The sequence below is a fragment of the Poecilia formosa genome, unplaced genomic scaffold (genome assembly GCF_000485575.1).
Source record: "Poecilia formosa unplaced genomic scaffold, Poecilia_formosa-5.1.2 Scaffold20, whole genome shotgun sequence".
Lineage (NCBI taxonomy): Eukaryota > Metazoa > Chordata > Actinopteri > Cyprinodontiformes > Poeciliidae > Poecilia > Poecilia formosa.
Genome location: NW_006799959.1, coordinates 2202388 through 2229585, shown reverse-complemented (window position 1 = coordinate 2229585; position 27198 = coordinate 2202388). Strand labels below are relative to the sequence as shown.

At 35.4% G+C, this 27198-nt stretch overlaps 3 protein-coding genes across 3 annotated transcripts in view; 2 read left to right on the top strand and 1 right to left on the bottom strand.

Annotated features, from left to right (window-relative positions):
• The window catches only part of cnot6l (CCR4-NOT transcription complex, subunit 6-like), a 12575-nt gene extending 4278 nt beyond the window's left edge, over positions 1 to 8297 (bottom strand). The window contains exons 1-9 of the mRNA XM_007547441.2: positions 8177 to 8297; positions 5529 to 5650; positions 3658 to 3844; positions 3218 to 3303; positions 2167 to 2256; positions 2012 to 2080; positions 1780 to 1937; positions 849 to 1003; positions 620 to 771 (exon numbers count right to left, since the gene is read on the bottom strand). Of these exons, the coding sequence (XP_007547503.1) occupies positions 620 to 771; positions 849 to 1003; positions 1780 to 1937; positions 2012 to 2080; positions 2167 to 2256; positions 3218 to 3303; positions 3658 to 3844; positions 5529 to 5640 (1009 nt within the window). The 5' untranslated portion in view covers positions 5641 to 5650; positions 8177 to 8297. The remainder of the gene's footprint in view (positions 1 to 619; positions 772 to 848; positions 1004 to 1779; positions 1938 to 2011; positions 2081 to 2166; positions 2257 to 3217; positions 3304 to 3657; positions 3845 to 5528; positions 5651 to 8176) is intronic.
• Positions 8298 to 9279: 982 nt separating this feature from the next.
• mrpl1 (mitochondrial ribosomal protein L1) lies at positions 9280 to 19313 on the top strand. The gene is made up of 9 exons (XM_016669107.1): positions 9280 to 9379; positions 10513 to 10621; positions 11317 to 11584; positions 12891 to 12974; positions 13409 to 13480; positions 13574 to 13685; positions 15009 to 15109; positions 15353 to 15434; positions 19145 to 19313. Exons 1-9 carry the CDS (start codon positions 9349 to 9351, stop codon positions 19246 to 19248), a joined length of 963 nt encoding a protein of 320 aa, XP_016524593.1. The 5' UTR covers positions 9280 to 9348; the 3' UTR covers positions 19249 to 19313.
• A 4512-nt stretch (positions 19314 to 23825) lies between these two features.
• The window catches only part of fras1 (Fraser extracellular matrix complex subunit 1), a 242457-nt gene continuing 239084 nt past the window's right edge, over positions 23826 to 27198 (top strand). The window contains exon 1 of the mRNA XM_016669157.1: positions 23826 to 24541. Within this exon, the coding sequence (XP_016524643.1) occupies positions 24472 to 24541 (70 nt within the window). The 5' untranslated portion in view covers positions 23826 to 24471. The remainder of the gene's footprint in view (positions 24542 to 27198) is intronic.

Genomic DNA, 27198 nt, shown 5'->3' with positions numbered 1-27198 from the left:
TGCCTCTCCTGAGGCTTCACGCCTCACAAGAGAGAAACAGGATTATAGATTTTAAAAGTAACAGTATAATACACATAAAGACGGGCAACAAGAACCTCTAAAGTAAATGAAATAGCTACTAAATTAACATGGTGGGGAGATTTTATACTTCCTAAATTAATTTCCAGCAAGTTTCATAGATGTGAAGAAACTCTTTAAGCAGTAACAACAGAAAAGTATTACAGCTTAACTTTTCTTCATAGCACTAAATATCATGAACTCAAATCAAATATACAGACCAGACATAAAGTCAGAAAATATTAAGCAACACAAGGCATAAAAACAGCAGTTAAGGCCTCTAACTCTCCGGTAAAACCGCTGTTGTTCACCGAGTGACAAATCTCTGGCGCCACCTTGTGGAAATACAGGATATTACATACAAATTTCACAGATTGTTCACAGTAATTTAGTCGTTTTTTAATAGAATATTTAAACAGTATCAGCAAAAAAGATGATTTGTTAGTTAGTTTCACTTCAATCACGTTTTGATTGCAGTATTTCAACTTATAGTGAATAGAATCAATCAATGCATCGATAACAGAAAGAGGGAAAAATAAAAATCATGACCATCTTATCTTACCACTGGAGAACATGTTCTTATTAACCTCCAGCAGAACCGCCACGCCGATGTTGTCTTTGGTCATCACTCTGTTCAGCATGACCTCTGACCCCTCAGAGTTGGCCATGGCCACCTGATTGAACTCCACGGTGTGTTTCTGGACCAAAGTGAACCTGCAGACATCAGCAGCGTCCGGGTTAGCTCCCAGCTGGACTCCGTGTTGGTTCTGTAAAACTTTGGAGGTTCTCACTTCTCGGTCTTGAAGAAAATGGCGCAGCCGTCGACGTGTTTCCTCTCCTGCTCAGAAACCAGCTTGGCGCGGGATTTGGGGCAGAAGTAGCCGTCGTAGCCGCGGTCCTTTAGTGTTTCCAGGAACAAGGTGTAGTACTGCTCCGTCTCCACTTCCTGCAGAAACACAGAGGAAGAAGATTTTTATAATTTTGCAAAATAAAAAAAAAATCATGAATTTTTTTTTTAAATAGAAAGAAAAGCACCAATTTTACACATTAATTTAAAAAATTTGAAAATATATTTTTCAAACATGGTTTTGAAAAATTTAAATTTTCAAAATTTTCTCCCAAAAAATGTAAAACATATTTTTTTTTAAAAAGAAGAGCAAATTTTTCATGTCTTACTCATTTTGAAAAAAATATTTCAAAAATACTTTTTGATAAATAAAATTTAAGGATATAATAAAAAAAAGAAAAGAGTAAAACACAAATTTAAAACATTTTTTTCTTCAAAAATACATATTTTTCAAAAATAATTATTTTATAAAAAGAAAGGCAAAATGTTTCTCAATTTTCAAACTTTTATGCCAAAAAATTTTCAAAAATATTTTTTTAAAAGCACAAAATTTCCACATCTTTCATTTATTTTGAAAATTGTGTTTTTCCTCAAAAAGCTGTTTTTAATTTTTTTGGGAGAATAAAAATACAATTTTAAATTTTTTCCAAAGACATTCCTTTTCTTCTCAATGAACTTTTCACAACTTTATTTTAGCAAATGTTTAACCTCAAATAAGAGAAAAAATAAGTTTCTTTTGTAACTCATTTTAAAAAGCTAAAACCAACCAATCTTGCTGCTTCCAGGTTAAATTCGCACCATTCAGTTGAGTTTCATCTGAACTTGTGCCTTTATAACTTATTCTCAGATTTCACATTAAATGAACTCGGCTTCACCTGCAGGCTGATGATGTCGGCGTCACAGCTGGTGATTTCCTCCATGATGCCTTTCTTCCGGTACTCCCAGTTCAGCGCCCAGGACGGACAGTAGCCGTAGAGCTGCCGCGTGGCGTACTTGTCGCACAGCACGTTGTAGCACATGACTGTGAACGCAGCTGCAGGCGAAGCCAGAGGAGTAATCAGAGCGGCAAAGAGTCGCTTTTAAAGAGTTAAACCGACCGGAACCGACCTGTTGGGCTCATCTGGTCTCGCTCCTTCAGGGTGATCCACGGTCTTTGGGGGAGCTGCTCTGGGTGAACTGGGGGAATATACGAGACGATGGAGCGGGTTATAAATATTACATTAATATGATGTAAATATTAAATGTGGTGCTGAGGGTTTTACCTGCCAGATTGTCGAGCATGTAGTTCAAAAGCTTTCTGGTTCCGTCGGGCTCCTGGTACAGATTCAGGATGTCCTGCGATAACGGATTTCCTGCGACCAATAAATGCAGCCAAAACGTCAAAATGCAACTATAACGTGTGGTTATGGTAATAACTACATATTTACATCTAGCATTTGTTTAACATAGTTTCATTTTGTCTTTATTTTATAATCTTGTCCTAAAGAGGATGCTGTATTTGGATGCGGGTCAGGTATTTATGGTTTTTAATATTTTAAAATACTGATCACTGGGAGCCATTTTGAATCATCTTGTATTTTTATTTATTGTTTGTTAATGTAAAGTTTCTTGTCTGGCAAGAAAACCTCATAAATCTACAAATATAATATTAATTAGTGCTATAACTAATATTAAACAATTATTTTTGTTGTTGCAATCTTCTTTTAATATATTGTTTTTAACAGTTTTTTGTGTCAACCTTTATAAAATAAGATAATTTACTGATAATATAAGAAATTATACGTAAATTCAGTCGAAAATACGTGGTAATATTCTGTGTTTTTGCAATGTAATAACATAAAGAAAGGAGATCATTTCCTTTTCATTAAAGAAAGGCTGAACGAATCTTTTTTTAGATGCAAGTTTTAAAACAGCTTAGATGACTAAAAATTTCACATCCGCCTCTCGTTTTGTAATGATTGAATATTTTCACTTCATATGAACTGAAAAGTATTTAATAATATTCAAGTTTCACTGGCAGATTATTCCACTTACAATATGGGAAAATGTCTTGTTATAAAATGACCTGTAAGTGAAACTAATACTTTTGTTTAAATCATTAAGGTATTATTATAATTTAAAACAATTTCTTACATCTGGCTGAAAAGTTACTTGTAAGTTATTTCTGTCTAATTTCAAGTGTGCTAAGATATTTGCACTAGAAACTAGTCCAAAAATATTCGGTAAGATTTTGTTTTTGCAGTGTAAATGTCCCTAAATAAATGAATTAATGGGTAGTTCTAATATAATAACTGAAGGATGAAGAAGTCTCACCTTTTAGTCCCAGAGTTTGAAGCTGGAAAAGCCGGCCCAGTTCGTAAGGCAGGACTCGTAAAAGATTGTTGTTTAAAAGCAATTCCCTGCAAAAAAGCAACAACCAAGCATTAGTGTTCAGCTCTAAGCTTTTATTTCTGACTATGAGATTATTTCCAGTCTTTGAACCTTTATTTTGTTCTCTTAGATCATTTAGCATCTAAATCCCTGCAGAATTTCAAAGAAATTATTAAAGGTTCAGTAACAGATTAATGAAGCAAATGGGAATAAAGTGGACAAATTGTTTTCTACGTGACAAGTGTCCCATTCCTGGGGAAAACAAACACGGCTTCCCTGTGATGGGTTTTAAAGAAATGGAGGCCGTGTGATGGTTCTGGTGGGAATCCCAGGGTCCGCTCTGTCATGTGTTTCCAGGCGCCACGTAGCGCAGGGTGGCCTACCTGAGAGAGACCATGTTGCCCAGTTCGGCGGGCAGACTGCGCAGCTTATTGGACGACAGGTTCAGGTAGACCAGGTTGGGCAGCTTGGCGATGTCCGGCGGGATGCGGGTCAGGTTGTTGTCGTTGATGTGAAGCGCCGTCAGGTGCGTGAGGGTCCATAACGAGCTGCTCAGGCTCCTGACTCGTCCTGATTCCAGAAAAACGCAAACAAGACGACATTAAAATCTGATTCTCAAGAACTGATGATGATGCAAGGTTATTATAGTCAACTAAAACTAACAAAACAACGATAACTAAAACTGAGAAAACATGTTTGTTAACTAAAACAAATAAAAACGGTAATTAATGGGGAAAAACTAGACTCTGCGGTTATAAAACAGACTGGAATTATAGGCATAACATCTTTTGTTTTCGTGTTTATCTATTTATTAGTCTTTCAAACTGATGTGAAATTGATTTTTTTCCCAGACACAAGCAATAAGCATCCATTATTCTCTAAGCTAGTCCACAAAATAGCGGGAGAAAACACCAGAGTCATTTGGTTGTTGAATACATTTTTTGAAAATGCTACACCTAAAAATCAACCAAAGCATGAAAAAACTAAAACTACTACTATAATTAATAAAATCTAAGCAATATTTAACTGATAATAACTAACAAAAACAAGCAATTGCACTCTAAAAACTAATGAAAAGTAACTGAATTAGACAAAATAAAACTAAACTAAAATTAAAACCCCAAAACTACTATAACGCAGGTCTGATGAATTTCACAAGAGTAGAGATGTAGAGCTGGATGAACATATCATGATATTAACATTTCATATCAGTCGATATTGATAGTTATTGGTCCGTTTTTTTTTTTCTTTAAATATCAGAAATAGTACCAAACTGGTGGCTTGATCTTTCCTGTTTTGTCCAGTTCTTTTTTTTTTTAAGCACGGTGGCAGAACTTTAAACTGCTGGGCAGTTACTCAGAAGGTTGTTGCTAGGTAAACAAAGAATGAGTGAGTTGCTAGGTAACCAAAGAGTGAGAGAGTTAGTTGATTCCACTCAAAACAACAATATTATTGTTTCTCACAATAACTTCTGGGACAATTTATCGTCCAGCAAAATTTGGAATCGTGACATGCCTAGCGATGCAACAATCTGATATCAATATCTGTATCAGTCCCGATATGAAAAAAACCTAGATTGGATATTGGTGGCAATGTATCCAATCCACTTGTGCAGATCTATTCAGTTTAAATCTACGCTTTGTACTCTGAGCAAAATAATAAATAATAAATACTTTATTATTTGTTTAAGTACAATATAACAAAATTTGTTTGTTGCAGTTTAATTTGTACATGTTTGACCAAGTGGGAGTAAACCTATTGTTCTTTCATCTGTTTCCATTTCTGTATTATTTATTTTACAGTGGTTCTTCTACTCCTGAATGCAGTGACTGAATAAATTAAAGTTGCTTTTACGTGTTCGGCCAAACTTGTGAAGTTATTGGTGCATTTAAGCGTGCCATACTGGTGCAGAGTTATCAAATAAATTTGAAATTCAATAAATTTATGTCTGAGTTTTAATTTTATTGTTATAAATTCAGCACTGTGTTTCCTTATCGGAACGGTATCAACCGATGCTAAACCTCAGATATCGGTATTGGAAGTGAAAAAAAGTGGATTGGTGTATCTCTGGACTTCCTCTGTGGTTCAGTCTGAATTGAAGAAGCTATTTTGTCTTTTGAAATGTCTTCAAGAGATAAAAGAGAAGACAACCAGCTGCATTTGACCGAACCATCTTGGATGTTTCTTTAGCTGAACATTTTGAACTCAAAGCTTTGGGATTTATTTCCCGTTAACTAGAAGCAGTCGGACTAACCGGTTATCTCGAGCTCGTTCCAGTGAGACTTCTTCCCATTGGCCGCCTCCTCAGCTGACATGATGGTGTAACATCTGCGGGGATCTGGAGGATCATATTTTTCCTTTGGCATACCTGTTAATCTGAAACAAAAACAAAGCAAACAGAAACACTGAGTCCAGCTTTTAATTCAGGGAGAAAAACTTTAAACTTAAGGAGCAAAAAAAGAAGTTTTGTAAACAGATTTCAAGAAAAGAAGAAGTTGGAAGAAAAAAAGCTGCTGGTTCTTTATTAAGACAATGTTTTTTTCCGGGGTGACGCATGATACTGCTTGAACTGAATCATACATCGTAAGGCTGGAGATGTAATTTTAAACAGCTGCTTTCCAGGACGGCCTGAACATTTCTGCCTGCACGAATGTCTGTTTTCTCATCCCAACCTTTTCTTTTATCGAGTTTCTTTTACAGATACATCAAAACCCTGTCAATCACCACCAAAGAACTGTGTGTAATAGCTATAATTCATAATAGCTGGACCATAAAGTATAAAACTTTATGTATAAAACAAAAAGTTTTATACATACTTCAGGAAACTTGTTTGTTTTTCTGAGTATTGGTAAAATAGGGATGAACTATTTTTGTGAAATCAATAAAATAACAATAAAAGTGAAGTTTCTTCAGGATACATTGAAATGTATTTAGATTTAATGAAGCTCTCGTGGAAACAGCAGTGGAGAAAATAATAAAACCAACAGTCCTGCAAATACTTTCAGTTACTGGGATTCTCAGAGATCATTCGCTGTAATTCAACTTTAAGTCAATAAATCATAATTTCGTATCACAGCAAGAATTTTGTAAAGATAACAATAAACGATACGGTAAATGTTAAATTTGCATTTTGGGAAAAATTACTTCTAGGATTAGTTTTAATACAACATACATTTACTTTTACTTGAGTAATACTTTTAATGTCAATAAACAAAGAAGAAATGTGTTTTAACCAAAAATGGTCCAGCAATAAACACACAGTTTATGTCAAAGTGAGACCTCCTGTTCATACACCTGCTTTGTTTTTCTGATGTTTTCTCTGTTGAACCTGTTGAGCCATTTATAGAGATCAAGAAAATAAAGTAAGTGCTATTTATTGTCGCTTCACCCTCTACTAGCATTTTTATATATACATCACCAGCAGGAAGTTTGAATTTGGAAAGTTTTATATTTGAAAAAAGTAATTTGTAAAAGTGTTTTTTATGCCTGAATTTATGATTTGTCTTACTTTTTCTTTCAGTCTTTAAATAGCAGAATTTGTACATAGTTTTTCTCTATCTGATTAAATCATTTTTAAGATATTAAATCAGGTATTCCAGTACTTTTCATGTTTACTTGAGTAATTTGAGTAGGATCTAATAAGTTTGTCTTCTCCCCACTCCTTTTCTAACTGGATATAAAAGTTTGGTTTTGACTTTGATATATTTTTTGTTTTCTTCTTAATTATTTTATTTTTTCTCTGACCTTTACTTGTTTGAAATAAATAAGGATTCCATTTCAATTTCTTGGATGGCTAATTTGTACTTTCACTTAAGTAAAAATATGTTGAAGTAGCTACTCATTTTGTATTCTAGATCTGCATTTTAGAATTTTTTATTTTTATTTTTTTACAAAAAATATATATTTTGACTGGAGCTTTCTATATTTATAAAACAAAAAAGTAATAATTCTTGGCCTGTTTGGTTCTACAACTAATAATTACTCTTTTTCTAACATGACTTTATTCTCCTTGCTGGTAACATCATATATAACCCCAGACACCCCCCACCCCCAGAAAACTGAGGAGGTATTTATTTAACATGCATGTCTGTGCAGAACATGTAACACACCTGTAGCATGGGAACGTTTTGCAGCAGCATGCAGACTAACCTGAGAAGTGCTGCAGAACTTTCTGCCTGGTGTTTATGCAGCAGCAGACACGAGGTTGGCCAAGGCGAACAAGTTTGGAAAAGAATTGCATAACCTGTTTACACATTACTGGGTCACAAGCAAGGAGCAGGGTGACATATGGCCTGCTGGCATCTGTTCATATCACAGAACTACACTTCCAGAAGAAACTTTCATCACACCCATGCAGGGATTTTACATATTTAGACTCTGAACTTCAACTAATCACTAAAGTTTTTTTTTTCCTGCAAACTTGGAAATTGTCGCCTTAAACTCTGAGGTTTGTAATTTTACGAGGTGGGAGAGTTTTTTTTTAAATGGGAGAAAATGTAGCAATGCCAACTGCACAGACAGCTGAAGGACGAGACTCCAAACATAGCTGTAGTGTCAAAAGTAGCCAAACAGGCCCGTTCGGGAAGAAGTTCGGCTTAGCAGCTGTCACACCTGACCCCAGAGTCAATACAAGTGTCAGATAATTGATAAAATTGATAACACTTATCATATTGACACATTAATTTAAACAGCGATAAAAACAGCACACAGCCGCGTTCACCGGGGAGCGCCTTCGAAGCAGCGGGCTGGATTAGTTCGGCTGTCGGCAGCTGTGCGCTCGACACCCGGGCTCACTGGGGCTCACTGCCGGGGCGAAGATCTGCCAGGAGCGGGTTTAATCTGACTCGGAACCGACCCGTGTGGACGTGTTCTGTGTGAACGCGAACCGAGGCGGGACTTTACCTTCATTCGGGGGCGGCAGAAGACGGTTTATGAGGGGAATTAGCAGCGACATGCAGACGCGCCTCTGGAACCCGTGTAGACCCCTGAACGTCTCGGAAACAGAAGGAAGAACAACAAACGCGGCTTCCGCTCGTCCCCGTCACTCTCCCGGAGCGCGCCTACAGTGTTAAACAACATTTCTTGTGTAACCAAATTTAATAAAACTTTTAGCGATTAGAAACAAAACATAAATTATTATTATTATTATTATTATTATTATTATTATTATTATTATTATTATTATTATTATTTTCTCTTTCTGTCTTTCTTTCTTTCTTTCTTTTTTTCTTTCTTTAATTATTTATTTATTTGTTTGTTTATTCATTCATTTATTTATTTTATGAATGACTAACCTTCAGAAAGAAAGAAATATCCATCAGGACCATGCTAAGTGTGGGCTTGTTAAAGAATCCAGATGTAATGTTGAATAACTCAACAACTAGATTTGAACTGTTTTAGAATTTAAGATTTTAAACTAGAGTTGATCAAAGGTACTGTAGTTTATAAAATATATCCATGTGGTTTGAAAACCTTTCATCTTCCAACCCACAAAACGACAGTTGAAGAGACATGTAAACCTGACTTTCAGCAAAAGGTGGGTACTTTGTTTTTATTTTGTTAGTAATTAAATGTATTTATATTGTTCAAGCCACTATCTGTATGTATTGTAGTAAAAAATATACATATTGAGAACAAGCCTCTTTAAAACCAAAAATTAATACTAGAAGTTAAAATTCCCTTTTGTTTCTATCTATATATATTTTATTCTCCTCTATTATGCAGATGGGTATTCATTGACGATGTAATAATGAAATCTTCCAAATATTTTTATATGCACTCAGTTTATTGTTAAACGTATTCTAGATTCTGTCATCTAAGCTTAACATTTAATGTCAAACTTTTAAGTGCTTTGAATAAAGATTCAATACATAATTTATACTGAATGCAAGATCTTAAACGTGCGGAAGAGCGTTTCTTTTAACGTAAATGATTTACCACTGAGTGTTTATTACAAACCACAGTAGATAAATTAAACTTCCATTGTCTGATTTTTAAAAGTTTAGATTCGACCCTTTTGTCAAGCGGAACCAAAAAACCGGCTTTTGTTTTCACACGGACCGCTAACAGCAGATATGGCAACCTGCACGCGGAATGTTTGGAAAGGTCAGTTTTTGTTATGTTTTCATTTCCTGATTTATTTAGAGAATGTTTCAGCTTTATAATGCTTTTTTGGGTATATTATTTGGGTCGTGAGGACGACGAGTTCTTCAAACCGTCCGGTTCTATGTTCCGATCTAGAAATACATCCGAGATTGCACCTCTAATGCTAACAGATTGATGCCCGCAGCCTTAATTTGTTTTCCCGTTCACTTTTCTATGTAACCACGTCTTGTATGAGCTGCTAAATAATTGAACATTGAGGTAATTAAAACTTTATCTGACGTCACAGTGCATAAATATAGTTTCTGTCATATTCACTCTTCATTGTTATTAGAGGCGGTCCTAGCCTGTTCGGTGCCCTGGGCGAAAAACATTCAGAGCCCCCTGTTGCTGCTTTTTCAACTAACATTTTACTTAAATTTCCAAATGCCACTCACACACAATGAAAATTTATTTTCTATCTAATTGATCTAATTCTCTATTTAAAAGGCTACAAGATTGTTGCTAAGTAAAATAGAGTGATTATAGAAAGCTAGCATAACTTTCCAAACTCATGTGAAGTTATACTGACATAGAAAACAGCTATAAACTAATGCATAAACAAACAGGCCTACATTTATTTCCAATTTGTGAAATACTAAGATTAGGGGGCGTAGCAACACCCCTTCCAATTAATGGATATTTAACACGATCCACAACACAACATCATTGCCATTAGTAATTATAGTTCTAGTTGTTGAAGTTTAGTTTTATAAGAATTACATTCTTAAAAATAGTAATATTTTGTGTTGAAAACCAAATATGACATCTCAAGCAGCTAAACAAAAACAACAAAGCTCATGTAGCCTGTATCAGAAACTCCTACTGATTGTTATGATGATTTTATTTTGGGGCGTTCATTAATTTGTTTGAGCTGTTGTTTTTTCCAAGGGGAAGATATTCCACGACCATCTGGGCCCCATTTCGGAAAGCAGGATTTACGAAGTCTGAGTAGAAAGTAGATACTCTGAATTAACCTTCCTCAAAGTTTTCAGTTTCAGGAGAAATCGACTGGGTATCTCAAGGAATTGAATTGGATTAAATCAGGTTGAAATACGTTCTGCTTCACCTGTTTTATGTTTTTCTCTCTTGCTCAGTTTTGTCAGGATGTCAAAAGCAGCTGCTGAGCGCCGGCGGTCCCTCGTACTCAGCCGTATCTCAGGCGGCACCGAGGACTCTACCCATCCGTACCTACGCAGCTGTCAGGTGAGTTAGCATCTCTGCTGTGAAACCTCAGCTTCGTCCTGCCGTGTTTCAAATCCCTCCTACCTATGACGGCCTATCAGGGGAGATTTGGAATAAGAAAATGTGAAAAAAGCAGTAAATTTCCACCAACCAACCCAGACATCTCTTTAGAAAATTTAATAGAAAAACGTGGAAATTTTGAAGTCGGAAAAGTAAAACATTTTCAAGAAAAAACGTTGAAATTTTGGGATTATTCTAAGAAATTGAAAAAGATTGAAAAGTTGAAAATTTGTTGAGAAAAAATTTGAAGTGTCTCGATTAATCTCAGAATTCTTCTAGAGAAAAAGTGGAAATTTATGAATTCGAAAAGAGAAAAAAAATTACATTTGAAACTCAAAAATCTTAGTTTATTTCCAGAATTTGCATGAGATTAATATCAAAATTTCAGATTTTTTTTCCCAAAAATCTTTTATTTTGCAAGGTCAGAATTTTAATTAATTCTTGTAGAAAATTTCTGCAATTAAGCTCAAAATTTAGAATTTTTTTTCTTTGCAAATTTTCAGCTTTTCAAATAAATTTTTTAGATAAAAACTTGGAAATTTTTGAGGTTGAAAAGTCCAAAATTTCTGAGTTTTTGTTGGTAGAAATGTACTCTTCTTTTTTTTCTCCATTGTGTACAATCGTCCTAACCCTTTGTCGTACTTGTCGACCGGCAGGGCCCTGAAGAAGGACAAAAAGGAGGAGGCAAAGAAGGAAGAGAAGAAAGAGAAGCGAGTCATCGATGACAAAGATAGGCCCAAGCCTTTTGGGAAGACCGCCTGGGTTCCTGTGGATGACGTCTACGTTAAGCGGTTCTATGCCAGGGTCATCCACAGCGCTGCAGACAGCATCGACATGCTGAAGAGGTTCCAGAAGCTGGACTTCACGCCCGCCGATCAGCCCGTCTACATCGACCTGAAGCTGGACATGAAGCTGGAGAAAAAGGTAACGCTGCCTCTAATCAGCGAGCGAACCTCGCACCAACAGCACAACGAGACGTTTTACAATATCTTAATTCATTCACTAAAAGAGGAAAAATCATGAGAGTAAATTTATATTACAAAAACACAGTGGTACAAATAAAGTTTTAATATTATATCAGAATAAAATCATAATATTATTAGAATGAACAATAAAAATGTTGCTGGATGATAAAATGTCCCAAAAATCATTACGATAAATGATAATATTGTCATTTTAAGACCATTTTCAAGTAAATTTTTGATCATGTTAAAATAATGAAAGTTTGCTTTCTCAGACACTAACAAACTTAAATTTTGAGAAGAACCTTTAACATTGAAACTAGAAAATATGGCTGAAGCATCACAATATAAACGTTTTATATCAGTTGATATTGATCATTGTTGATATTTTTTTGCTTTAAATATCTGAAATACTGCTAAATTGGTGTGGTAACCTTTCCTGTTTGATCCACTCAACGCTGTTTGTTATTTTTAAGCAGTTATGAGACGAGGAGGGGGAACTTGAAACTGCTGCTGCGCCAGTTACTCAACAGGTTGTTGCTAGGCAACCAAAGAGCGAGAGAGTTAGCTGATTCCAGTAGAGGTTGAGCAGCTAAAGCCTTTCCTCTGTCCACATCCCCCAGAATGCAGTGCGGTTCTTATATATTGAATGTTGCATCAGACGTATTTCTATTAATATTGATCGCAGTAAAACACAACCACCTAAAACAATAAATTAAACAGGAATAAAAACCAAACACAACCAAAACCATAATTAAAATGGATTATACCGACACTCTTAGCTGCAGCTTTGGGAATTTTGGGTTTTCAAGCATCAGATGCAGGATTCAGTTCTGTGGAAATCCCTTCTTCCTGTTTACTGAACACAGTCCTGTTGGACCTTCTGGTTCTGATGGAGAACCCTGACCCGATCTGATCAGTTAAAACCAAATTTAACCAGTCACTCTTGGCAGATTTGTTAGGATTCATTTCCTCCTTTTGCACTTGACTGGCGCTGATCTGAGTCGTGCAGATGATTCATCAATCACTGCGGAGAGGAGCGCTGGCTGGAAACGTTCAGAAGTTTGTTTCCTCCGGTCCGCAGAGACCGGCTTCCTCTCATCCGTTTCCACAGATCTAATGTTCCCATACATAATGAATCACTCTGGAGACAGGAAGGTTTAATTTCTGCCACTTTCCCTCCATTTATCCTTTATCTTTTATCTTCCTGCAGCATGCTGACTGCTCAGAACAACTGAACAATGTTTTCTTCTTTTGTCTCTCCTCAGAAAAAAGTCGACCCCTTCGTCAGCACCGTGCATCTACCGCATCCCTTCAAGACAGAGATGAACAAAGTTTTGGTTTTCACTGAGGTAAAAACTTTAATCCTTGTTCTGACAGAGGAAGATTAGGGACACGGAAAAAAAAATCCTCAGAATGCTGACTTTTTCCAGAGAAATCTGATTTTCATCTCAGAATTTTTACTTTTTCAGAATTATGATTTTTTCTCAGAATTTTGAAGTCTGAATTCTGAGAAAAAAAAGTCTGGATAATTTTTTTTTAAGTGGCTCTAATTGTCTTCTGTCTCATCATTTTTTTTTTTTTAAGGCATTCATAGTGATTAATAGTTTTCATTTTCTATAAGCACGATTCAGATGTGCATAAACAGCACATCTGAATTGTTGTTTGATTTGACTTGTAGCTGATATTTTATATTACGGATTATAAATTGCATGAACATGTTAACCACCTAAATAAATGAGCTCTGACTGATTTCCTAAAGTGCCTCTTCTGTCTGTTTCTGCAGGATTCTGGTCAGGCTACATTTGCTAAGGAGAACGGAGCAGCTTTTGTTGGAGGAGCAGAGCTCATTCAGCCGGTGGGTTGATTGGTTTTCTCTGCACAAATATGAGAAAACTCAGATTTTCTCAGTTTGTAAAGCATAACAGGATCCGATAAATCTCTTTTTCAGATTCTGGACGATGAGATTTCAGCCGACTTCTACGTTGCAGTTCCTGACATGCTGACGAAGATTGTACCTCTGAAAAACAAACTGAGGAAGAAGTTTCCAAAGAGCAAACGAGGTAAAATGAGGGTTCAGCTCCTTCGTTTGATGGTCTGTTGCATCAGAGCAATGCAACGAATGCAATCGTCTTTCAAAGGCTCCTCAAAATGGAGTCGTAGTTGTTTTGTTTTTTCAGCTTTGAAAGCTCAGAAAGTGTTTCATTTTCAAAAATGAACAGATTTTTATTCACTTTGGAGAAAATTCTTAGGTTTTAAACTTGATCTAAAAAAAGTCGAATACTTCAAATGTTTAAAGATAAACAATTTATTCTTCTCCGCATTAATCTAAGCTAATCTTTTTATCAATTTGTTTTGTATTTATTTTATCAATGTGTCAATTTCTATTGTTATTAAAGGTTAATGGGAACTCCAGAAAATAGATTTTTATATCTATAGTTGGGAAATTATTGTATTGTTTATCATTTATCATGTTGATAAATTTCTTATCGTAATGAGAATTTTAATTTATCATTCTTATGATAAATTCCAGTTACTGATGTTTAAAACTCTCCAAAACCTTTTGTTGAGATTGTTAATTTTACTATTTTCCTCACTGTTTGTTCAGTGAGTGTATCAATAAATATCGATAAGTTTACTAAATTAACCCTTTTCAGCTGAGTCCTTGATTATAGAAGAGATTTTCTCCTCTTTTCTTTATTTGTTAACATCATTTGTGGTGAAAATTAAATTAGTTGCTCTGTCACCAACGGACAGTCGAAAACCAGATATTTACTTACACTGTAAAAAAAAATCAAGCTAAACTTGTCCTGTAAAATCTGTTGGAAACGACTAAATCTTTTTCCTAAATGTTCAGGACGATGACGGACATTTACTCGGAAAAGCCGAAACGATGATTCAATCACTTTGTAAGCGTCTGATTGGTTAATTTGCAACATTTCAGTTAAAATTAGTCACATCTGGGGGTGTATTTTAAAGAAAAACCCTTAAACAAAACGCTTTATTCTGGTAAATTATGGGAGAAATTAAAATAAATCAGCCAAGACACCAGAAGGAGAATTAATTATTGAAGCAAAATCTCAAAACAACAGCCAAGAAGTTGAACTCCATTGTGAGATATTTTGGAAGAAAACTCAAAACATTTGCCCCAAGTCTTACACTTTAAATGGTAATTTTCATAAATCCTTACAAATTATTATTCTAAACATTTAGCAAATAGAAAACAGGAAAGGTTTAGTCTGATTTAATGTCTCAGAGAAAAAAAAAAGTTGTCTTTTTATAAATAAAAATGATAAATATCTGGTTCCAACTTCAGGTCCAGATGCTTGAATTATGATATTTTTTGTATTTCTCATGTATACAGAAATGTTTCTGTTTAACTGCAGGTACCGTAACCAACAATATTTCCCAGGCGTTGCAGTTGTTTAAAACGGGTCATGAGTACCAGGTGGAGAGCGACTGCTTCGTTAGGACCCAGATAGCCACGGTACGTCCAACATGGCTGCCGCAGAACGTGTTGCTATGGTAACTGACAACAAACTGCATGCTAGGCTGAACAAAACCAAGCAAACAGCAGAAATTAAGATTTTTCTCATTTTCTATGCCTACATAAGAATGGCATTTCCTAAAAAAAAAAGGTTTGTTTGAATCCTAGAAGATGAAGGCAGAACTTTAGGACCGAAAGTTAAAAATTAAGCTGAATTTTTTTCTTGTTTTTACCTTTGTGTAGCTTGACATGCCCAGTGAGCAAATCTTCGCCAACCTGCAGGCGATCCTGACCGACGTCTGTTCACGCCGACCGGCCAGCCTCGGTATGTTCTCCAAAACCAACAAATAAATCACACACTTCCTGTTTAGAAGAAGGTTTGTAAAGAGAAACGTATTGAATTTCAGCAGCTTTAACCTTCAGGTGGGTTTTAAATTTCAGATTTACAGACAGGAACGTGACATTTAACAGCCAGCAAGACTTTGTGTTTTTCTGCAAACAATTTCAGTTAGGTGTAGGGCTTCCATAAAAAAAATCTATTAATCACATAATAAATTAAAACTGGCTCAATAATTTCCATTTGAATTGTTTATCATTTTTCTCTTCTCTCTCTTTCTACCAAAAACTGGATGATAAATATCTTCAGTCTGATGCTTTGGTCACAACTAATAATTTTTTTTAAAGAAAAAGTTTGTTTACAGCGACTTCATAATTAATTTCATTTGTTTTGGAGATTTAAAATGCCTTCCAGTTCCAGTGTTAAATGTTGATTAGAATGTAATGTTTATTGATCTTTGGGAATGTGTTCTTGCATTACTATGACATTATCAATGAATTTCTTGACAAATGATCTCAAAACAACAATATTATCGTTTATCACAATAAAGTCTGGAACAATTGATCGTCCAGCAATTTGTTGTAACAGGTCTGGATATGTGGGAGTTTTTAGAGAGAGAATGAAATCTGCTAAAATTTAATCTGCATGCATTCTTATTCATAATTTATGGAAAGAATGCAGTTTAAAGTCTGGCGTAAAGAGAAAACCTTAAATGTTAAAGTCTAAATATTTGTCATGTTTACTTCTCTTAAATAGTTTCCTTAAAGTCAGGCATATCCTTGTTTCCTGGGGTTTTTCTGATGTCTCTATTTACCCTCACTATTAAGGTTTGGAGTATAATCTTCAGTTGATGGCTCCTCATTACAGCGAGAGGCTGAAATGGTGTAAAAACTAATTTAATTAAAGATTATCTGTACAAATTGTCACCAACATTTGTGCCTCAGCAGAGCTTTCAGAAACGCAGAGGAGGTTTTAATTAAACCCTCAAGTCTGCACATAAAAACCATCTAATGTTCAGGATTTTTACTTCTTTTTAAAAAAAAAGTAAATCAAGATATTTTTATATTTACTCATGCATCAAACCTGCTGTGTTACGAAACATTAAGAAAATAATTTTTTTATACATTTATAAAATGTTACATCTTAAGCATTTATTCAATATTGGGAGACATTATTTCACGCAACTTTCTTTGAAGCGACAGAATCCCTGTTTTACCCATTAAAGCTGAAATTACATTTTTTGGAAGGATAATCTCCTGCAATGGATCATCTACTTTTCAAAATGATCATTAAAAACGCAAAATATCAACAAGAACAAAGAAATTATACAGCATTAAACAGTTTAAAAACAAGTTTCCAACCTCACTTCATTACCTCAAAAACAAAATAATTAATGAAGCCCACATTAACAAGATAATTTGGTAAATAACTTTGAATCTGTGGGCGTTTTAATCAGTCAAAAACATTAAGATTGTTTTAATATATCCATTTCAATTGAAAAATACTTTATTTATCCCAAAGGGGTATTAAATCTTTTCATATCTTATCATCCAAGTATCTTCAGTCAAGTTATTTTCCTAAACACGAGTTTTTTCTTCTATCAACTGGATCAAACGTCTTTTCATAACATGAAGGGCTACATTTTTATGATGAAAAATAATTTTAAAAAACCCCACAATTTTATTATCTTGCAGACAGATATTAATGAAATATAACTAACAGGAACCTTTTAGGTTGCTGAATAGAAAAATAGAAGATGAAAGTGAAACAGCGAGGTGTTCATTCATACAGAAGCACCATCTGTAGTTGCTGTGGAAGTAAAGTTAAAACTTCGCTCCATGAAGTGTATTAACCCTCAAAATCATATATTTGTCCCCCATCATGCTACACTTTTTTTCTGTCATGGCTCCGATTTTCTGTCGTTACATCCTTCGTAGCACTTAAGTCTTTTTTTTAATAAACTGGCGCTGTTCTGGCTAAATGAAGCGCTATTACGGTGAAACTTAAGGAACTTGCCGAGATTTTATGTTAATTGAACAGCTTAAAGAGCTTGTTGAGTGTTTATATTTCAAAACAGAACCGCATAAGGTGCATTTTCCGTCCCACATCGGTCTGTTTGGACCGTTACTCTTTGCTGTTATGCTACGACTCCACCATCTTGTATTTATGGCTCCGCTTAAAATGACCAGCCGCGCCCTCTGCTGGATGGCGGCCAAACTGCAACAATAACAGACTGTCTAAGGCTAAGTGGATATTATCAGTTAATCGATTGGAATTAATTTTAATCTTAAACTATTAATAGACAATCAATTGTAATTAATCAGGAGCATATTCGCCGATATTTGAGTTTGTGCCAGAGACAGGGTCGAGAGGACTCTTCCGGTTTAATTACCACTTCTTTCTTCTTCTGTATTTACTTTAATGTGTTTCAAGAGTCGTTTGGAGCCGAGCGAATGGCTTTTGAGTGGGCGGAAACAAGAGGGAGCTTCACGGATGAACACTTAAAACAAAGAAAACGAGCGTGGAAATGTAGCGTGTGGGTGATTAGAAGTAAAATAAAACCCAGGGGATTGTGGGAATTATTTTTAAAAAGCACAGCACTGAAAATGCTGATGATCAGACAACAGGAAACACGATGCTGAGAGGACTGTTTGTCTGGAAGATGAAAGTAAAATCAAAGCAACAGAAAGCAGGAGGGAGATGGAAAAACTCAGTCAGATTCTTTATATTGTGTTAATGATTGTTTTATGATTTAGAGACGCTCTAATGTTCTGAATAACTTTCCACAGATTATTTTATACATTAATGTCACGTTAGAGTCCAGACCTGAAGTTTAATTTCATTCGGCTGTGGTAGGGCGCTGAGAGTTTTATTTTTAAATTTTTTTTTTTTTTTACATTGTTCATTTGTACAAGTTATTGAAATATTTCAAAATACTTGCATTTCAAGTAGGAGTTTTCAAGATTTCAAGCTGCACAGTTTTGTAATAAAATTCAACCTAACATTTGATTAAAAGTCTAAATCAGAAAAACTTTATTTACATTTGAAACTTAATATTTTCATACACCTAATAAAAAGACAGACACATTTTTTCTCACTGTCCGAAGATAAATCAGAATAAACTCTTCTTGTTTTTGGTTAGTTAGACTGACCAAAATAATTTCTATTTGTTAAATGATGAACATTTTCTTTTTCAGACTTATATTTTTGTTTAAATGCTTTCTTAAAAAGCATTTAATTTTGAGGAGGAAAGTCATTTAACATTATTTTTTTATTGTTACAGTGAAATTAATATTTATTATTCCTGATGTCTCAATGAGTTATTGATCTGTGTAATGGAAATAAAAGTTAGCTTAAACTTGAAATGAGGCAAAACTAACTTGCAAGTAACTTTTCTGGAAGAATTATGAGCTTGTTTTGTTAATATTTCCTTAAAATTGATGAAAAAGTACTCGCCTTATTAGTAAAATAATCTTCCAGTGGAACAAGTACTTTCCCCCCAATAATAAGGAATTATTTACGTAAAACAAGCTTCTAATTCTCGCAAAAAAGTTGCTTATAAGTTAGTTTTGTCTTATTTAAAGTTATTTGCTCTAGAACCAAAAATACTTGGTAAGATTTTGTGTTTTTGCAGTGTAGCAGCTACACCTTGCTAGTGTGAAAGCTTTGGCTGATTTATTTTTCTTTTCTCTGGTCAGGACCGTTTGTTGAGCGGGCCATCATGTCCAGTCAGACCAGCGAAGCCATCTGGTTCCGGACCGAAAGTGTTTTACCTGAAGCAGCTCAGACGGATGAGAAATGACTTCCCTATCAGATTATAAATAATGACCGTACTGAATAAAGATTTTGTTTTTCTGGTTTCCCTCAGAGTTTTTTTGTTGTTGTTTTAAGGAAATCACAGTAGATTAAAGTCAGAACCAAAGTTTGATTTTTAAACAAAAAGGACAAACAGGATGAAACTATTCGGTTCTTTCTTTTTATTGTTACATTTTCCTGATATGCATCATTAATCAAAACTTAATGATGCACTTAATGAGAATTTAACGTTCTCCAGTTAAATTCACAAACTTTAAGGACTTTATTTTGACATTTTCTAATATCTGATTTCTGCATGTCTCATTTGAAACTCAATTTGAAATCTTAACAAATTAATGGAGCATTTTTCATGTTTTAAATTTAATTTATTGTTGTTGTATGGAAAACAATTTATCCACTATTTCAAACATTTTATGTTTTTTAATGATTTTTTTCTCCAGCATCTTGAAAATGTTTGATATAAATGACCATTAAGGACTTTACATGGGATACAAGTCACCCTGCTGTAAAAACACAAAATGTTTTTCCTGATCCACATATAATTCTCACATATTAAAGCTCTAAAATATTTAATTTTTTTTTATTAAATCTACAGTGCAAAGCTTAAAAATAATGACAGTCTTGTGGACTCTCATTTTCTTTAGGGTATCTTTCAAACTGCTTTAAATTACAAAATGTTCGGTGATTGTCTTAGATTGTTATAATTTTATGACAAGTCTACACTAAAAAGAAGAAGCAGGTTATTCACCTTTAAAAAAATTGAGGTTATGTGTTTCAAGTAACCGAATTAAGTTTGTGTTTAAATTTTGTTAAACATAAAAAACAAAAGTTTGGGTGTAATACCGCCTGATGCACACCAGGGGGCAGTGTTTACACGATGTGCTGCTGAGTTTCTGCAGCCTGTTGAATCTTCAACATTTCCTTTCGGGAAACGTGAAAACTAAAGAGCAGTTCAGATGTTTTATGTGATCTGGATCATTCGGGCCAGTTTTAGTAGAACAGTCCGGTTTTAGGGTCAAAAACCCTAGCATAAATAGTTATATCTCAGCTTCTTCAGGATTTTCTCCCATCTGAACACATTAATAAAAAGACTCCCTGCTCATCTTTGGGAAAGTAAGACATGGACATTCATGCTGCTATCTCTCCAAACAGCACAGCCGGGTACAAACATCCGTCCTCAGGTTGACATTTACTGTAAGATGGAGATAAGTCTGAAGTTTTTATTGTTCCCTGGGGGGAATCAGGCAGCAGCTAATTGTGCCAGTGAAAGCTGAGAAAATGGTAAAAGTGATGAAAAGAACTTTAAAGAGTTTCTATTTGTTTCGTTTTGTCGGTTCTGCCTCCTTTGACTTTCAGATTAAATGTTGGTGTATGATGAAACTGTAAATGTCTAATGGCTGCTCCGTCTCCCCAAACGAGGGCTTTTAAAGTGTTTCCATATTTTTTACACTTCAGTCACAGAAAGTGTTAAACCCAACAATCCTGTTTGTATTCTGTAAATCTTGAACTTTCAGGAAACATGAAAGCTAAAGAGCAGTTCAGATCATTCAGGCCCAGTTTTAGAACCATCTGGTTCTACTAAAACTGGATTTTTTTTTAGGGTAGAACCGCCTGGTTCTACTAAAACTGGATTTATTTTAGGGTAGAACCGTCTGGTTCTACTAAAACTGAAAGGAAATTGTCAGGCATGCATTGTGGTGAACCTGACACATTTCACCTTTAACAAAATGAAAAAAAAGAAAAACAATCCCAAACAAAACTTTGTCTAATTCAGTTTGTTTCATTTTTCTGCAGAAACAATTTTTTAGTATTGTCAATCCAAAAATTTATTGTAAATTTTGAAATTTGATTTTGAAAAGTAAAAACAAGATTTGACAAAAACTCATAACTTTGCGATTAATCTAAGAAATTTTCTTGAAAAAAAAAACAAGGAAACTTTTAAGTTTTAAAAGTTTTAAGATTTAAAAGTTAAATATATGCTACAAAAAATAAGAAAATTTGAGATCATTCAGAAAATTTCTAGAAAACCAGGAAATTTATGAGATACAGTAATCGGAAATTTGTGGGAAAAAAATCAAAATTTTGGGATTAATGTCAGAAATTTTCTGGAAAAAGACATGGAAATTTCTGAGTTCCAAAAGTTTGAAATTTGGAGGACCCACCCCCCCCTCTCCCTCTTTCCAGAAATTCTGGAGTTAATGGCAGATATTTTCTAGGAAACACGAGAAAGTTGAAGTTAAAGTTCAACTTTAATTACTAAAAGGCTAAAATTTTTAGATAAACTTTTTAACATTACCAGAAAAAATGTGGAAAATTTCTGAGTTTCAAAAACTGTAAATTTATGAGGAAAAAAACTGCAATATTTAACGCAATGTCAGAAATTTCACAGAGAAAAACCCAGGTTTCAAAACTTTGAAATTTGGAATAAAAAAATATGGAATTAATCTTAAAAAAACCAAAAACTCTGCAGTTCCAATGGTCAAAAATTTACCAGAAAAAGAGTTAGAATTTTTTTTTCAGCTTTCTGAGATTAAACTCAAAATTTAAAAGACCTTTCTGGCATTTTTTTTATTTTTCAAGCTCAGAGATGTTATTGTGATTTTTCCCCAGACAATCTAAAATTTATGAATTTCATTTATTTATTTTTGCCGGAAATTTACTCTTCTCTTTTCCATCTACAAATTCCCTATTACACCACCGGAAACTCCTGAGAAAAAAATTAAGATGTTTGGTTTTCTTTTTCTTTTGTTTTTAACCTCCTGTTGGTTTCTAAATCTCTTTGTACTTGTGGTGTACAATCTCACGCCATCCCTGACCTTTCCAAGTGAGTACAATCTCCGGAGACATCAGAACAAGTCCTGATTCCGAGCTGTGGGTTATAATTAGCCCGTGTGTGCAGACGGCAGCAGCATTAGCAGCAGAAAAAAGGTGAAACTGCTTCTGATCTGCGCTTTTGGCAGAGGACAAAAGGGCTGAGTGAGATCAGGTTTCTGCCATGTGACACTGAGGAATCTCAGACCTGCAGTCCTGATTAAACATTACACTCTGCAGGTAAGCTAGCAGGTTGATGCACACACACACACACACACTAGCTTCACACATACAGACCTAATGAGGAAAAATTATGATTTACTGGAACTACATCAAGCGTTTATGGACGTAGATAAAATATACTGAAATTAGAGATATAATACCCTTCGTTTTGGTGTTTATGAAAAAATGTATTAGCTTTTCGAGCTGATGTGCAGTTTACGTCAGCTGCCGGCAAATTATGGCACTCCATGGCGGTCCGCAAAATTGATCGATTAACTAGATAGAAAAAATATTGGCATTCTAAATATTGGCATTCTGCAGTTTTATTTAACCACTTAAGCTGATTTTATTCGAAATGTAGCAAAGGATGCATCTGCAGATAAAAAAAAATACTTCTAACATCAACATTTGAAAAGCTCAACCATCTGCTTCCTGTTTCATCACACCTGCTGTAAATTGACGCCTTATTTTTGGCTTCTCAATCTGTTAAAGAGATCGTGCAGTCATCTGAATCAGGTATGTTCTGCATCATACATGATAAGGAAATAATAACGTGAAGATCCATATTAATCCCACGTTGCATAGAAAAAGGCTAATTATGGATTTAAGAGTTTTACGACATAAAAACATCCAAAACCACCCAGTGAGGTTTCTGACATGCATTGCTTATTAAAGTAATGATACTTTCTGAACCTTTAAGCATTTAAAAAGTTTCAAACTGAAATTTTAAAGGATTTTATCTGAATTTTATGTCATAGACAAAAGTTTATGAATGGATGGAAGGTGACATGTTTTTCAAAAATATTTAGGGTTTTTCCTCGTAATTTAAATCAAATGCAGCTGCTTTATTTCTGTCCTCTGAGGTTTATTACACTGTAAAATCACAAAATCTTATCAAGTTGGTCTAGTTTGTCGTGCAAATATCATAGTGCGCTTGAAATAAAACAAAACTAACTTGTAACTTTTCAGCAACACATATGAGCTTGTGTTAAGTAAACGCTCCCTAATATTGATGAAAAATCAATATTGATTATTTCACTTATGACAATACATGTTTCCCATATTACAAGTGAAATAGTCTGCCGGTGGAAATAGTACTTTTTACTTTTATACTAATAAGGGAATGAAGTCAGAGAATAAAGTTTTAATATTAGTTTTGCCCTGCATGTTGACTTTATGCTGGAAGCCAGGGGTGTCCAAAGTGGTTCCTGGGCGCCATTTGTGGCCCTTGAATGGATTTTATTTGGCCCCAAGTCAAGAATGGTAAAAATTTAACCAACAAAACAGAAAACAATAGATGACCCAAAAAGTTTTGGAAATTGTTTGTTTTTCTTTTAATAAGGCAACATGATACACAGATTTCATTTAAAAATGTTTATTGTTTAGCAGAAAATCACAGTAAATAAATTTTTGCATTTTTAATTTAATGACATTTATAGTCTGCCAGAGGCTAAAAGTTTGGACTGTAAGTTTTATATTAATAATAAAATGAAAAGGCGCAGAAAGACCCTGCAGGGAGGAGAAATGATTCATTATTTCTATAAACCTCAGATTTTGCAGCAGTAAATGAGATTACAGGACGAATCCCTCAGATGATCCAAATTCCTCTCTCGCTTGTGGTTTAATCCCAATCCCGCAGAAACAGAGTCCCCATCATGTGAGATTATGATCGGTGGAGGAGGGAGGGCGGGATTGTGGAGGCAGCAGCGGACAGAGGTGGGACGTCCTCCCGGGGAGAGGAGGGAGAAGAAGTGGCTGCAAACTCCGACCGCCTCTCTCAGTCATGCGCCTCGGCTTTTAAAGGACTCCCGGCTACTGCTGGTTCTGGTTCTGCTGGGCAGCGGGGCTTTATTTCAAAAAGTGAAGAAGAGTTGGACCGAGCAGTGAGGAAGAGGAGGATACTTTTCCAGGTTACCGGATCTTGCTGCATTCCAACCCCGGAGCGCAGCGCTCAGGACTCGGACCCGGCGCGCTCCGTCTCTCCGGATTTCTTTCATTCTTATTTTTTGTTTTTTATATATATTCATACATTCGCTTCTTCTGGCTCTGTTGGATCTCTGCAGCGATGACGCACAAAGGGAATCGCTTTTATTTCTAACTAGAAACGCTTAAAAGCACAGAGGGGGGTTTCTCCTCCGGAGTGGATCTGGATTTCTCGCCCGCTGCAGGTCCGACCATGAGCGCCGGATGGTGGGTGTTTGTTGGCGCTCTGGTGGGGGTCCTCACCGTCCCAAAAGCGGCACACGGTTGGTGTATTATTTTTGGTCTCTGTTTTTTTTTAAATCCAGTTGTCCGGTTTGTTATGTAGGTCAGGAGGAGTTGTGGAGGGCAATCATGCGCTTCTGCAGCAGAGCTGAGGAGCCGGAATTTGATCTGATTGTGGGTGATTTTTCTCCACACTTCTCTCTGGTGGAGAGGGGAAAGTTGTGATCAGAATGATAACTTTACATTTTACACAGTCGTGGGCAGAGTACCCAAAAAATGTACTCAAGTAAGAGTAGAACTACTACAAAATGTTTTTACTTAAGTAAAAGTAAAAAGTATTTGGTAAAAAGTCTACTAAAGTACTAACTGATCAAATGATCAATCATTTAATATTTAAAAATTACATCTTCAGATGGACCAAATTCTAAAGTTAAGCATACATTTTTGTATTTTAAGGATGAAATAAGTAACAAGAAATACAATCAGGCACAATATTTTTTTCCAAATCAGTTTCTTTCAATAAAAAACTTATGAAACTTTACCAGAAGCTGCAGGTGTGAGTCTGTGTCTGGTGAATTTTTGGTTGAAACATGTTTGTTACTCATTCAGTGACATTACCCACAGTGGGTAGAAAGTCCAGAAATGGATGATGGATAGCACTGAGTCATTAGCTTTTCAGCAATCCCTCCACCTGAACAGACATAAAGCAGCTATGGATGTTTTTAGATTATGTTGATTTAGTAACCTGTCAGCAATCTCTCGACATGAACAAGTATTTGGAAAATATACATGTGCTTAGATTGTTGATTTATTAACTTTTCAGCAATTCTTCTGCATGAACGAGCGTAGCTGTGGATGTTTTGAGACTATTTTGATTCAGTAGCTTTTCAGCAATCCCTCCACTTGAATAAGCAAATGGCAACTGTGGGTGTGTGTAAATGTTTGATTTAGTCACTTTTCAGCCGCCGTTCCATGTTAACAACCCTGAAGCAACTGTGGATGGAGATTATGTCTAGTAACTTTTCAGCAATCCCTCCACCTGAACAAACATGTGACAACCATAGATGTGCATAGATTGTTAATTTAGTAACTTTTCAGTAATCTCTCCACCTGAACAAGCATGTGGTAACTGTGCATTAGATTATTTTGATTTAATAATTTGTTCAGTAATCTCTCCACTTGAGAAAGAAGAAGCGGTGGACGTGTGTGGATAATGTTGTTTTAGTAACTTTTTAGCAATCCCTCCACATGAACAAGCATCAGGTAACAGTGGATGTAGATTATATTGACTGAATTATTCAGCAATCCCCTCACCTTAACAAGTATGAGGCAACCATGGATTTTTGTAGATTATGCTGATTTGGTAACTTTTCAGCAATCTCTGCACTCAATCAAGCCTGTGGCAACCATGGATGTACATAAGTTATGTTGATGTAGTAACTTTCCAGCAATCCCTCCACCTGAGCAAGCACAAGGCAACTGTGGATATGAATAGTTTGTTGATTTAGTAACGTTTCAGCAATCCCATTTCCTGAAAACATGAGGCAGCTGTGAATGTATTTTTCATTTAGTAACTTTTCAGCAATTCCCCCACCTGAACAAGCATGAGGGGACTGTGGATTTTTGTAGATTGTCGATTTAGTAACTTTTCCAGCAATCCCTCCTCTACAACATGCATATGGAAACTGTGGATGTGCGTAGATTATTGTGCTTTAGTAACTTTTCAGCAATCCCCCCACCTGAACAACAAAATGCCAGGAGAAACGCAGCTAGACAGATACATTTTTCAGAGTATCTCAGTCTTTATTAGAACCTGCCTGAGTGGTTGAAAGACAGGCTGTGTGTTTCTACAAAGACACTCAGTTAATGAGAAGACTTCGCGTCTCTTGATCTGCAAATCTGCAAAACTTCAAAGTCAGTTTGAGAATTCAAAGAGAGCCCCGACTAAATTAGGATCAACCACATGTTTTTATTGTTAACTGTTTACGCTTCACATTCATCAGTCTGTGGCAGAATCTGACCGGAGAAACAGCTTGTTGTGTGAGTTGTGCATTTTTATCCCTCTAAATAGCCAAACGCTTTGAAACTTATCCCTTGTTGCCTCTTAAATATTTATCAGGCTGCATCAAATCAGAAAAAAAAAAAAACCCAGCCTGTGCTCAATTACAGTATCCGCTTCCCATGCCTCAGAGCGCGTCGTAGACAAAATCATAAGCAGAACCAGGAAGCAGTTCCCCACCAGAACTGTTCTTTTCCCCTCCCTGAACCTTTTTGAGTCCTGATGACCTCCAGGAAAGAAAAGATCAAAAAATTTATTTTTTACTCCCCAAATCATTAATCACCTCATCTCAACGTGCGTCCAATCTGCCCAGCAGCTGCTGCTTCAGTAGCATTCAAACTTTGATGCTCCTCTGAAAATAAAACACATCAGCTATAAATGTTGGAGCGATATTGACGGCTGCAGGAGGTAACAAGAGGAGGGTGGTCAAAAGGTTGAAGTCAAGGATTGTGCTTTTATATTTATTTATTTTTTTAGCTCAGGTTCCTTTGTAGTCTCCAATACGGTGGTGAATTAGCGCCAATGTAGATAGTGTTATATTCCGTGTTTCTGTATGTTTATTTTTGAGTTCTCTGTGTTTCAGTCCTGTGTTCCTGTGAGTCTCTGTCCTGTCCTCCCCGTTGATTGCTCCCCAGGTGT